Source organism: Odontesthes bonariensis, chromosome 8 (assembly GCF_027942865.1).
Source record: "Odontesthes bonariensis isolate fOdoBon6 chromosome 8, fOdoBon6.hap1, whole genome shotgun sequence".
Lineage (NCBI taxonomy): Eukaryota > Metazoa > Chordata > Actinopteri > Atheriniformes > Atherinopsidae > Odontesthes > Odontesthes bonariensis.
In genome coordinates, this window is record NC_134513.1 from 19,180,957 (window position 1) to 19,195,243 (window position 14,287).

General features: G+C 41.9%; 1 protein-coding gene across 5 annotated transcripts in view; it reads right to left on the reverse strand.

Annotated features, from left to right (window-relative positions):
• Positions 1-14,287, reverse strand: part of LOC142385455 (protein bicaudal D homolog 1-like) — a 60,441-nt gene that overhangs the window by 15,720 nt on the left and 30,434 nt on the right. For 3 of the 5 annotated variants that reach the window (XM_075472009.1, XM_075472008.1, XM_075472006.1), the window contains exons 3-9: positions 12,947-13,099; positions 11,188-11,492; positions 9,522-9,684; positions 5,556-6,065; positions 5,091-5,269; positions 1,181-1,571; positions 753-947 (exon numbers count right to left, since the gene is read on the reverse strand). In XM_075472009.1, coding sequence (XP_075328124.1) covers positions 753-947; positions 1,181-1,571; positions 5,091-5,269; positions 5,556-6,065; positions 9,522-9,684; positions 11,188-11,492; positions 12,947-13,099 — 1,896 coding nt within the window. Of the gene's footprint in view, positions 1-752; positions 948-1,180; positions 1,572-5,090; positions 5,270-5,555; positions 6,066-9,521; positions 9,685-11,187; positions 11,493-12,946; positions 13,103-14,287 lie in introns of all 5 variants that reach the window. The other 2 variants (XM_075472007.1, XM_075472005.1) reach the window with 1 other exon arrangement.

Sequence of the window (14,287 nt, forward strand, 5' to 3'; positions counted from 1 at the left end):
TACACCTCTGAGTCTGCATCATGTCCTACCAACCCATCCAGCCCTGACACCCAGGCTCTGGAATAAGCTCCCCGTCGAGCTGCGTCTTACTTCTGACCCGGGCCTCTTGAAATCTAGGCTAAAAACCTACTTATTTAGGATTGCTTTTAATACCCAGTGGTATGATGGCACTTTTATCTTATTTTATCTTAATCGATTTTGTGATATTTTATTGCTTTCACTGTTCTTCTATTGTTTTTATTTGTTTTAACTTATTGTTTTTATTTATTACCTGCTGTAAAGCACTTTGGTACATCGTAAGGATTGTTTGTAAAGGGCTGTATAAATAAAATACATTTACTCTGGAAAAAAAAGTGACTTGTTGGTGAAGTAAACTCCATTAGAGGAACTGTCATCATTTCTACCTTGTATTTTTAAGAATCAGTAAGAACTAGAGCTTCTTAAATAAAAATAAACATTTTATTAACGTAATACATGAATTATGGGGGAAGAGTAAGTTTTACTTAGGTTTCCTCTTAACTTAGATGTAATTAAGTAAATGTTACTTAATATCTTCAAAACTGTTATGTTTTATGGTAAGTAAAAATTTACTTGATACTAGCAAGTGAGTGTTACTTGATATTGAAGCATTAAATATTACTTCAAGCATTTGAGTGCAAATACTCACAAAGGAATTTTTAAGTAAATCTTATGAGTTGTGTTTTTTTCAGTGTACATATCAAGAAAAAAAATAAACAGGTCCAGTCTCTCACCTGTTTGTTGGCTTTAAGCACCAGTCTGAGGGTGGCTATCTGCTCTCTCTTGGTGCTGAGCAAGGACTTTAGCTTTAGGATCTCCTCCAGGCAGCTCTCCTTGTCCTTGTCCAGAAGAGGGGCCAGTTCCCTGGCTGCAGCTCTCTGCCTGGACAGCTGTAAGGACCTGTCCACGGCCCGCTGGAGATGCTTCACCTAAGTCAGGACAGGAAAAACATGGAGGGGAAAGGCGGAGATGACAGGCAAGTGATTTAGAGCACAGAAAGCAGAGCGGGGGGGAGAATAAAAACCTTAAACAAGGTTAGTGAGAGGGGAAGAGAGGATAGTCTGAAAAGTTTGGCTTCTGAAAATGAAATATGTTGACAGCAGAGGACAGAACCATAAAAGGAGTTCCACTGGTACTAATGCGAGATGAGTGTGCATCGTACCTGGTCTCTAACTATGGAATTGAGGTTGTAGACGTTCATGGGCTCCCTGCGCAGCTCACTCGGTGCTTCAAGGGCAGGTGACGATGAAGATGATGACGATGATGAGGCACTGATGCTGGGTGAACGAGTCGGGGGCGTGCAGGGCGGCAGACTCTGCTCACACGGAGCTTGAAGGCCCTCCCTGTCTGCCTCCTTCTCCTGTCTTCTGCCCTCTCCAGACAGAGGTTCTTTGGATGGAGACTCGGAGGGGCTCCGGGACTCTCCTGGAGTGGACGTCGCCGAAGCGACAGCGGCCAGCCGCCTGGCCAAGCGTGGTGTGAGGAGAACTTTGCTGTTGTCTGAGGACATGGCTTTGAGACTGGCACTGATGCATCTGAGCCCTCTGCCTTGTCTAGAAGAGAAACAGGACAAATTAGATTACAATCACTGACCAAGTTGGTAACCTCGGAGTGTTGATAGACTCAGATCTGACTTTCAGCCGCCACATCAAAGCTGTCACCAAGGCAGCTTTTTACCATCTCAGAAACATCAACAGAATTAAAGGTTTCCTCTCCCAAAAAGACCAGGAGAAACTCATCCATGCATTCATCTCCAGTAGACTCCATTACTGTAATGCTCTTTTAACTGGACTTCCCAAAAAGAGCATTAAACATCTGCAGCTCATCCAGAACGCTGCTGCTGGAGTTTTAACCCGGACTAAGAGATCTGAACACATCACACCAGTTTTAAAATCTTTACTCTGGCTTCCATTCAGTCACAGAATAGATTTTAAAAGCCTGCTGATGGTTTACAAATCCCAGAACGGTTTAGGCCCAAAATACATCTGTGATATGTTCAGAGAATATAAACTCAGCAGAGCTCTTAGATCCAAGGACTCAGGTCAGCTGGTCCAGTCCAGAGTCCAGACTAAACATGGAGAAGCAGCATTTAGCTGTTATGCTGCCAACAAGTGGAACAAACTGCCAGTGGAGATTAAACTTTCACCAAATGTAGACATTTTTAAATCCAGGTTAAAAACATTTCTGTTCTCATGTGTCTATGCATGAAATCGGCACGATATCTTTTAACTTATCTGGACTGTTGCTTGTTTTTAAATTCATTTAAATTATTTTATGTTTCTCTTTATATTCTTTTATGTATTTTTAATGCTTCTTCCACTCCCTGCTGCAATGCTTTTATTTTATGTGAAGCACTTTGAATTGTTTTGTACATGAAATGTGCTATACAAATAAATTTGATTTGATTTGTCCTTCCATTCGTTGTATCATCTGCCAGAGTGGTGAAATGTTCTAAAACCTACACACAGATGAGCTAACACATTACAACCTCCCCTGCAGATTATTTTGGAACAGCAAATCGTTTTGGGGTTTAGGATATTAGAGGGTGAACAGTCAGTTCACCTATTGTGTTAGATACAGGACAAATTGGCAGGTGTAAACCTGAGGCTTTGACACAGGCCAACTTTTTTATTATTTGGGTCTCCTTGCCTGTAGTGGTGCGTGCATACTGATGCAGATCTGAGAGACGAAGCTTGAACCTACCACAGCTTATTGTGAAATGCGGCGAACCTGGTTCCAGCTGGTAACTTCCAGGATTTGGAGGGTGGTGGGTCAGCTACATGTTGGTAAGAGGCGGTTCTTGATGTGTCAGCATATCTAGCAAAAAGTGTTGGCGGCAACTTCCGAGGACAAGTATAGGCAGAGATGGGGACTCAAGTCACTGTGACGGGGACTCAAGTCACTGTGACGGGGACTCAAGTCACTGTGACTTGGACTCAAGTCGACTCGAGTTGCTGTTTTGATGACTTGTGACTTGACTTTAAAAAAAAAAGACTTGAGACTCGACTCGGACTTGGAAGTTAAAGACTCGGCACTTGACTTGACTTGAGACACGATGACTTGAATGACTTGAGTGTTAAGCATCTAGCATAACTTCGAACTTTGTTCGTCATTTGAAGATCCATTCTGACCAGTAAGTGCTTGTCAAATTAGCTAATATTATCCTGTTAGCCTAGTCGGTAGTTAGCTAACGTTAGCTTGATATGATTCGGGGTGGACAGGTTGGACACATTGGCCAATGATGTTTACTGACAGTTACTTATATCTCGTCTTCTTAAATTTCCCTCGGGATTAATAAAGTATCTTTCTATCTATCTTGTCTTTTCACTTTATTAAGATCAGATTCTGCAGGTAAAATTGCAATAATAAGGTGACTTGACTTTGACTTGCCCAAGAAAAAATTACTTGGGACTTACTTGAGACTTGCACATGTGTGACTTGGTCCCATCTCTGAGTATAGGCATTAAGTAATGTCTTGTTCAGTTTGCCAGACCAAACATAGACATTCCTTCTGAAAGGACTTTTCAAGATTTTTTTTTTCTTTTTGCAAGGCTAGGGCTTCTTTTTCATCCATATTAATCCTTTTTTGAAGAGTCAAGCGTTCCTCGTGGATGGTTGGGGGGGCTATAATGTGGAAGGGTGTTAGTGATGCTAACTGAGCCATGGTCTCCCCAGGCAAATGCTTGGTTTGGGGTAGTTTTGGCTTGTTTGCAGGGAGTTGGCAGCCCTGATGGTGTCAGTTTGTGGGAGTAAAGAGCTAACAGATTTCAACATGTGGTCTAACCTGTGAATCACAAGTGGGGCAGCCCTCATTGTGTTTCTGTCATGTTTAAACAGTGCTAGGAAGGAGCACACTGCCAACTCCTGTTAGAAACTGTGACAATTACACCACCTTTAAAAAAAAAAGACCCTTAAACAGTGGTTGAAAACAACCCAGACCTGCTCTCATGGGTAACCCCTCCGTCTTTTCCATTTTGTGTATGGACTCTTAACTATGATGTGAATTAGTTTTGTTTTTTTTCACGTTGTATCCATTTGTCATGGTGTATTGTCTGTATGTTTTTTATGATACCTGCCTTAGGACAACGGATGAAATTTAGCAACTGTGCTAAGTCTGGCATCTTTACATTGATGCTCTGCTGATATGTTGATTAATGTGCATTGTCCTAATCAAATAAATAATAAAATAAAAAATGAAGTGTCAAACTTTCAACCTTGGAAGACCAGTCATCTGTCCTAGTCTCTCATCATCACTCATTTGCTACACGGTTGTAAATACAGGGCATTAGCAATCTCAAGTTCTGATATTTGAGCCAGTCCTTATAATTTTCCACAGAATAATGAATGAATGAATGAATGAATGAGTTTATTTAAAGGACAGCATGCAATACCATAAATCATTGCCATTTCATGAACGACAACAACAAGATGGTTACATGGGATTTAGCAGAAGTGCTATTTTCCATCCGTAGTCCTTAAAGGGGGATGGGGTAAGGAGTACAATTATTATCATTTTTTTCCTTTCTTTATTTAAAAAAACAACCTAATTACCAGTGGGTCTATTTTAATCATTTTAACTTGTTCATTTCTGAATTATACATTTTGATTCATATTTTATTTAATATTTTCTTTAAAAAATTCTTTAAGAGGCCTGATTTAAAAAAATAAATAAAAAAATAAAAAAATAAAATAAAATAGAAATCAATTATCAGTGGGAGCACGTCTGTTTTAATAGTAGGTGCATTTTAATTTGTTTGGTGAAATCTTTGATGTTTATGCAGGACTTTAATCTGGGATTTCATTTAGCAGTTGAACATTTATTCTTATGTAAGCAAACCACAGTGCATAAATAAGTATACTGTGATTAAGTCATCATGTAAAACCGCTTCTAAACACACTGTTTGCATGTTACAACACCACAGAAACCTGATACTGATATTTTGTATGTTATTAATGCCCTCTTTTCTTAGGTGAGCATATTCCCCAGTAAGTTCCCCACACCAAAGCTCAATCAGTGTTCTACTGAAATGTTGCCGCTCAGTGGGATTCCTTATTTGAACTATCAGTCACACCTGTAGTAGTCCAGCATGACACGGTTGGGCGTCTCATTATTGCACAGGCAGACGTGGTGATACAGCTGAGCAAGCTCCTCGCTCAGGGTCACCAGCTCATCCTGAGCTGCGTTTAAAGCCCCCTGGCTCTCACGGGCTGCCGACTGAGCTGCCTGCAATTCCAGCTCCAGACTAGAATTCTGAGAGAAGAGGAGGAAAAAAAAATCAGTTTAGATATCTTTCATTCCAGCAGACACTAAAAGTATGACACGTGTGTTAGGCAAGGCAAGGCAAGGCTATTTTATTTATAGAGCACAATTCGTACACAAGGTAACATAAAGTGCTTTACAGCTACATAAAATCACAAGAAGGCAATAAAATCATTTAAAAAAATTTTTAAAACATTTTAAAAACAATTTAAATAAATAAATAAAAATAAATAAATAAAAAACATTAAAAATAATCATTCATTAATTAACGAGTTACCTTCTCTCGTCCCTCCTGGCAGCTCTTCTCCAATGAGGTTACCTGCCTCTCCAGCTTCAGCAGCTCACTGCATCGCCTCGGCTTCTGCTCCGCTGCTCCAACCGCACACTGAGCCAGCTTCTCACGCAGAGCTTTCATCTGCGCTTTGAGCTCGACCACCTCTGTTACAGCCACACGGTATTTGCACTGCAGGATTTCCAGACCAGGAGTTTGGTAGGAAAACACTTGACTTGTGCTCAGCGCCTCAGTCTTATCCTCTTCAGTTTCCTCCTCCTCTTCAGCCTCCTCCTCGTCTTTGTCCAGCTCCATCAGGGTTTCTAGATGGGGCTGAGCGGTGGCACTGTCACGGGCCTCCTGGTCTACTCTTCGATGAAGGCGGCGCAGTGCTATGACTTTCCGACTAAGACGGCAGGCCTTTTCATGCTGCTCAGTCAGGGCTTCTTGTGTGTGTTGGAGTTGCGTCTGGGACTCCTGCAGGCTGGTCATGAGTGCCACTTTCTCACGGTCAACCTGAAGGGGGCAACAGAAAGGTTAGGGTCCAAATGCAAAGATGATGCAGCCTACAGGTTTGAGGTAATGGCAGGGCAACAGTAAAATGTAACTGCTAAGGCTAGCGCAGTGCTTCTCAAAGTGTGGGGCACGGAGACATGGCAAGTTGGGCGCGACAAACAGGAGGAAGTTTTTAATTTTATGCCCATCTTAAATGCTTTTCTTTATTGACAATAAAGATAATTCACTAAACAAAACACCCACACACAAACAAGTAATAATGAACAGCTAAAATTATGAGAGAGCATTGGGAGATCGGGAGAAAAACGTAACCTGGCACTAAAGTGCAAAAACAATGATTGACGTTGGGTTGTTAAATGCAGCTGGACAGCAAGGTAGCAGGTAGCGTAACTGTGAGCAACATGGATACATTTGTGACTCGGACCAAAAAGGAGCCAGCACCATCACAAACACACAAGACACAGGGGCCAAGTCAACCAAAAACCCAACCGAAAAGAAAATATGATGAAAGCTATCTTGGTCTAGGATCCACGGTTGCGATGGTCGGTGCAGAGGAGAGACCGATGTGTGTTCTGTGTCTGAAGCCGTTAGCAGCAGACAGCATGAGGCCGAACAAATTAAGGAGACAACACACCCCTGTCACGTTAACAAGCCACTGGATTTCTTTAAAAGAAAACTGGAAGAATATCGACAGCAGGAGCAACGCCTGGTAAAGGCCGCGTCGGTCGAGCACAAATGGCCTCACACAAAGTTACATACAGAATCGCGCAATGCACCCACATGCTTTTCAGCTGGGGCATCTCTGAAAACAAAATACAGATCTCAGCTCAACGTTGAGCATGACTTGAGAGTAGCAGTTTCAAGCCTGCAACCACATTTTGAGAAGTCGTGCAGTGCGAAACAGGCTCATTGCAGCCACCGATGCAGGGATACATTTGAGTTATTTTTGTTTTTTGCACAGATTGCAAATGAAACACTCTTTCATTGACTACTGCAGGATCACAGTATTCTTTTTGTTTTTGATTCAAGTGATGATGGCACAACTGCACTTTTATTTTGTCTTTTTGAACTTACAGTACATTATCACCCTCTGGTATGACGTGTCTGACTGCTATCACTGGACTGGTCAGAGACAGATTTTAAAATTAAAAACATCTTTTCACAACATTCGGGGGCTTTTTCACCACCGATAATAAACTTCAATATCACTCCATCCTTTAACATTGTCCCAGTCATTTGGGAACACAAAAGCAACACAATGTAACTCCAAGTCAATCACATTTCTGTGAAATCAACCTGTCCAGTTAGGAAGCAACACTGATTATGAATCAATTTCGCCTGCTGTTGTGCAAATGGAACAGACAACAGGTGGAAATGAGAGGCAAGACAAGAAAAGGCAAGACAAACCCTATTAAAGGAGTGGTTCTGCAGGTGGTGACCACAGACCATTTCTCTGTTTTCATCTTTTCTGGCTGATGTTTTGGTCACTTTTGCATTTTGTCAGTGCTCCCACCTCTAGAGGTAGCATGAGGCGGTGTCTACAACCCACAGAAGTTGCTCAGATAGTGCAGCTCATCCAGCATGGCACATCAATGCGAGCTGTGGCAAGAAGGTTTGCTGTGTCTCTCAGCACAGTGTCCAGAGCATGGAGGAGATACCAGGCGGGGTGGAGGGGGCCGTAGGAGGGCAACAACCCAACAACAGGACCGCTACCTCCTCCTTTGTGCATGGAGGAGCAGGAGGAGCAGGGCCAGAGCCCTGCAAAATGACCTCCAGCAGGCCACTAATATGCACGTTTCTGATCAAACTGTCAGAAACAGACTCCATGAGGGTGGTATGAGGGCCCGACGTCCACAAGCGGGGCTTGTACTTACAACCCAACACCGTGCAGGGCAATTGGCATTTGCCAGAGAACACCAAGATTGGCAGATTTGCCATTGGCGCCCTGTGCTCTTCAGGGATGAGAGCAGGTTCACACTGAGCAGATGTGACAGAGTCTGGAGACGCTGTGGAGAACCTTCTGCTGCCTGCAACATCATCCAGAATGACCGGTTTTTGCGGTGGGTCAGTAATGGCGTGGGGAGGCATTTCTTTGGAGGGCCGCACAGCCCTCCATGTGCTAGCCAGAGGTACCCTGACTGCCGTTAGGTACCGGGATGAGATCCTCAGACTCACTGTGAGACCATATGCTGGTGCAGTGGGCCCTGGGTTCCTTCTGATGCATGAGAATGCCTCATGTGGCTGAAGCGTGTCAACAGTTCCTGCATGATGAAGGCACTGATGCTATGGACCGGCCTGCCCGTTCCCCAGACCTGAGTCCAATCTAGGACATCATGTCTCGTTCCATCCACCAACGCCACGTTGCACCACAGACTGTCCAGGAGTTGACTGATGCTTTAACCCAGGTCTGGGAGGAGATCCCTCAGGAGATTCATCAGGAGCCCAGGTGTTGTAGGGAGTTCATACAGCCACATGGAGGCCACACACACTACTGAGCCTCATTTTGACTTGTCTTGAGGAATTTCCACTGAAGTTGGATCAGCCTGTAATGTGATTTTCCACTTTTATTTAGAGTAGGATTCCAAATCCAGACCTCCATGGGATAATAATTTTGATTTACATTGATCATTTTTATGTTACATTGTTCTCAATGCATTCCACTATGTGAGTAATAACGATTTTCAACTGGAATATTTAATTAATTGAGATCGAGGAAATGTTATTTTAGTGTTCCCTTCATATTTTTTAGCAGTGTATATACATGAAATTGATGTGTTGTTTGAAAACAGTCTCCCAAATCTAAAAAAAACTTCACAAAATGGAAGAAAAAAACTGTCAAAATGTAAACCTTTGACGGTAACTATATACATATGAGAATGACAAAAAAAAAAGTTCTGAGTGGTTTTCAGTGTTACATCAAACTTGGAATATAAAAGCCTTTGGTCGCTTCTGGTCTAAACAGGCAGTTACAGTAAATAGCTGAATTTGTGCTGGAGTTGACGGCAGAAGCAGTATTGAAACCCTCCCTGTACTGAAAAAGTGTTGTGTGTCAGCTGAGATAAAAATAAACTCTTCCTGCAGACCAGCCTATTTGAGCTGGGATGGATGGGATTACGAGGTGACGAACTGTAGCAGATTCACACGCACGGGTGGTGTATGAATACACACAAAACACAGCATTGTGGCGAGTTGAGCGTGCACTATAAAATCTGCTTTGTTAGCATGAAACAACTGCAACTTGTCTGAAAATAGCAACTCATCAGTATGTTTGTTCTCAAACTTTTATACTGTGATTCATGCCTCCATTTTATATGATAAGTACTTAGGGTTGAAGCCACATCAGTTCCTTATCATCGTTTTTTTTATCAAGTCTGCACTTATGTAGAGCCTGACACCATATGTTCTGTGTGCGCTTCTCACATCATTCTATTCATGTTGATCGAAGAGCAGACTCACCGTCATCAGCTGCTGCTTGAGCTTCTGAATCTCCGTCACGTTCATCTCACTGAACAGATCTGCCGTAGTCGCCCCCTCAGCTTTCCGACCTGAGCCATTAGCCCTGGATGCCAAACCCGCGGCCATCGCTGCAACTGTCCCACTCTGCAGGTGGCCATTACACCTGGAGGATAACAGTGGAGTACGTTATCTCCATTTTCTTTACAATTTCCCTTTCGTTTCCACAAAACAAGCTGAATTAAGGTGAAATTAGCAGAGATGGGACCAAGTCACACATGTGCAAGTCCCAAGTAATTTTTTCTTGGGCAAGTCAAGTCCTGTAATAGGTCAAATCAAAGTCAAGTCACCTTATTATTGCAATTTTACCTGCAGAATCTGATCTTAATAAAGTGAAAAGACAAGATATAAGTAACTGTCAGCAAACATCATTGGCCAATGTGTCCAACCTGTCCACCCCGTATCATATCAAGCTAACGTTAGCTAGCTACCGACTAGGCTAACAGGATAATATTAGCTAATTTGACAAGCACTTACTGGTCAGAATGGATCTTCAAATGACGAACAAAGTTCGAAGTTATGCTAGATGCTTAACACTCAAGTCATTCAAGTCATCGTGTCTCAAGTCAAGTCAAGTGCCGAGTCTTTAATTTCCAAGTCCGAGTCGAGTCTCAAGTCTTTTATTTTATGTCAAGTCAAGTCACAACAGAGATGGGACCAAGTCACACATGTGCAAGTCTCAAGTAAGTCCCAAGTCTTATCTTTCAAGTCTCAAGTAAGTCTCAAGTCTTAGCTTTCAAGTCTCAAGTAAGTCCCAAGTCATTTTTTCTTGGGCAAGTCAAGTCAAAGTCAAGTCACCTTATTATTACAATTTTACCTGCAGAATCTGATCTTAATAAAGTGAAAAGACAAGATATAAGTAACTGTCAGTAAACATCATTGGCCAATGTGTCCAACCTGTCCACCCCGTATCACCGTCTCAAGTCAAGTCAAGTGTCGAGTCTTTAACTTCCAAGTCCGAGTCGAGTCTCAAGTCTTTTATTTTACGTCAAGTCAAGTCACAAGTCATCAAAACAGCGACTCGAGTCGACTTGAGTCCAAGTCACAGTGACTTGAGTCCTCATCTCTGGAAATTAGTGACCAGACCTTTGACCGCTATAGGAGGCCAATCATGCTTATTTAATTAATCTACAAAGCTGACTGTTGTCTGTCTTAGCGGGTGTGGTTCCATCATTTTAAACATTGGACGAGTTCAAATATGAACTTTAGACATTTTGATATTATATGACTGCAAACAGTATAAGTGTAGGCAGCATGCAGTTAATTATAAACTGACATGCAAGCTTAGAAAAACATGGTCAGATGATTGGATGAACCATTTGTCTATCATTTTCTGTCAGCTTTAACCAATCAGATCAATGAAGTCAATCAGTCTGATGAAATCAAAGCACCAAATGAGGATTGATCCTCCAATTGAAAATAGACCTTACACTTACAACATGTAAGAAAAGAAAAAAAGCCATTGTGTGGATAATCCATGTATAATTGACCATTCAAAGCAACTTTGGAATATTAAATGGTACAAGCACATCTTTTAGGATTCTGAAATCACAATTTTAAAGCACAGTGTTGGGGTTTGCCTCTTTGGGTTTGTGTGTGTAATGACCACCTTGTCGGCTCCTCTGCACTTGGGGAAAGGAGTGTAGTTGGGGTGGCAGTGCCGCTGGGTGGGGCAGAGGAGAACATTAGATGCACACTGCCAGTGTAGGCCACGTCACACATGCTGAGATGGTGGACAAGCTCTCTACGCAGGTGTTTCTTCTGCTCACGCTCACTCTTCAGGGACTCGAGAGCCTCCTCCAGCTGAGCGTCTGAGATGTCCTTCAGGCGCAGCGCATCCTGCAGCTGGCTGTTGAGGAGCTCCGTCTCCTCCTCCAAGACCTTGATCTCATGCTTCAGGCCTTCATATTCCACCTGAAGCAGGGTTAACAAATTTATGGTCAATTAAATGAGTTGCAGACATAAACGGTTGCAGAAGGAACGGTTGCGTTCAAAAGAGTAATACATTTGCATCACAAAATCGTCCATCCAGAAAAAGTCAGACCTCACAATCGCTTGGCGCTATTTCTCTCTACCTTCGTATCACTACGGGCTGTGTAAACTGTGCAGGCCGAAGTGCAGACCGAGCAGTAAACACTGTAACATGCGCGGCTGTCGGCAGGTGGCAATCACGGAGTGATACGAAGGGAGAGAAAATAGTGCCAAGCGATTGTGAGGTCTGACTTTTTCTGGAGAACGATTTTGTGATGCAAATGTATTACTCTTTTGAACGCATATTGTTTTGAGAAGCAAAACGCTTTATTTTCGGGACCCCAGCCAACTAGCCGGACTACCTTCGTCAACGCCAAAACGAGGCTGGAACTCGGCTCACAGGACGCAGCGGGGGGTAAGTCAATGTTCATAAATGATATTGCTAATATGGGATGTCATACAGCTTCATGTCAAAAGAGGTGAACTATCCCTTTAAATCAAAGCATTAAATGGGGATTAAACTTCCAAATGAAAATAGTCCTACACCTTTACTGTTTTATAGACAGAACAACATGTAGGTACACAGAAAGTGGAACAAAGTTTCTTCTTCTGTCAAAGCTTTGTGATTTGAGTTCCAACTTATTTTTGTAGTGCATGTGTGCACCACAGTGGTGACACATAGTAGTGATATTTTGTTGTAATATTTAGTTTGAAGTGATATATATAGATATATGTCTGTGTATGACCTTAATTGCACTCTATAGCTCGACTTAAACCACTGCAGGGAGTTACTTTGTGTCCTGACTTTCAGTTGCACTTGTTCAGCATCTTATTATGTGCAAAATTATGTTTGAGTCAACCAAAAATTAAACAGGCAAGATTGCTGGTGGTAATTATCTTTGCTAACGTGCAAACGCAATGACCAGCATTCTGCCAAAGTAGCCGAATACCACCTACTTGTTTTTGTATCTCTTACAGTCTGTGTAGTTCAGTAAACTACCAACTTCCACAATCAGTAGCTCCCAGAGGATCTATCACCACAAACCCATGAAACCAGAGTCTTGTTCCATAACACTAATAACTGTTTGCAGTCATTTTTATCAAAAGAAACTCAGCCTACAGTACGGTAATGCAGTTCTCAGCACAGCAGTGCAGATACACTAGAACGCAACAGTATAATCGGACACACCAAACCAGTCATTATGAAGGAGTGAGTGTGTCCACACTTTTCACCGCTTCTGTAAATGTTTAAAACAGAGTAGATCAGCAGAACTTTTGTAAAGAAGTATTAATTAAGTTCAGGAAAAACACTAACACACTATATAAGTTAAAACTAGGATTAGGGTAGCGATTGACCCTTAGGTGGAAAACGAAACAAGGTGTGTGTGTGCGTGTACCTGACTCTGCTTGAGCGTTGAGACCAGTTTCTGCAGAGAGATGTTCTCCTCCTCCAGCTCGGTGTAGTCCTGAAGAAGCCGTGATTCTCGAAACTTGTACTCCCTGATCTCTTCTCGCATTCGGCTCCGCTGATGCTCCAACATCTCGTTACTCTGCTGAGACGGAGCAAAAAGAGAACTGGAGCTGCATGCTGTTTACGGCACAGCTAAAACAAAAGAAAGTCTGTGGAGCCTGCATGGAGGATGCCGGGTTTTTTTTTTTTTAATGAGAGCATTAGTGAAAAAGAGGGAAGACGATAGGAGTGACCTCAGTACAACTTCAAACAAACCAATGGCCGCAAAAATCTCTGAGGATCCCCTTTAGCAAATCCATTTGGTTTTTATATAAAAGGGGTTGCAAAATCCTTTTTCTAAAATGATACATTTAAAATTTTAAGATTCAATGTTTCAATCGTAGCTTAAAGAAATTTGTGACTTAGTGAAGTCCTCTATTTTGAGGACTTCAATCAGGTCCAACTGTCTCATACAGCAATTGACAGATCAGCTTTGCAGAATGGAGCATGGTTTCCACCATGAAACTGAACTTATATTGAGATCCAGCCATGTCATTGTGCTGATATGTCTTTCTTAAAGAAAAGTTTGAACCCTTCTGCTTTGTGACAAGATGCATTATCATCCTGAAAAACAGGATCAGCATCACCGAACCTCCTTTTGATTGATGGAATGAGAAAAGTGTCTAAAATGTCAGTGTCCACTTGTGCATTTACTGTGGAGTTAACACTGCCATCTTCCCTGGTCCTTTACCATCCAGTCATCCACAGTTCCTGGCTGCTTCCCTTTGGCCCACTGTAATCTTGTTCTCTTCTCTTTAGGTGTTAGTGATGGTTTACATTTGGCTTTTCTGGATGGAGATGTTATGGACCATGTTTTTTTGTTTTTTTTTTAGTTTTGGTTTGTATTTTTTCAGGTCATGTTCTGTTAATATCTTAAAGTAAGATTAGGATTTGTTTCTTGCACTGGAAAAAATGCCCCACCAAAACTAAGTAAAAAAAAAAACAAATACAAGACATTTTTGCTTGAAATAAGCAAAAAAATCTGCCAATGGAACTAGTGAAAATCGGCTTGTCAAAATTTCTTGAAATAAGATGTGATATTTGGGACTTTTGAGATAAAAGTGATCTTGAAATTAGCTTAAAAACCTCTTCAAAAAGCTTGTTTCATATGATATGTGACTCAAAACAATTTGTTTTCAAGACTTTTTCATTTAACAAGATATTCCAGCTGTGTTGTCTTCAAACAAGTCCCTATATCTGGCTGAAATAGTACTTGTTAGGCAGTTGT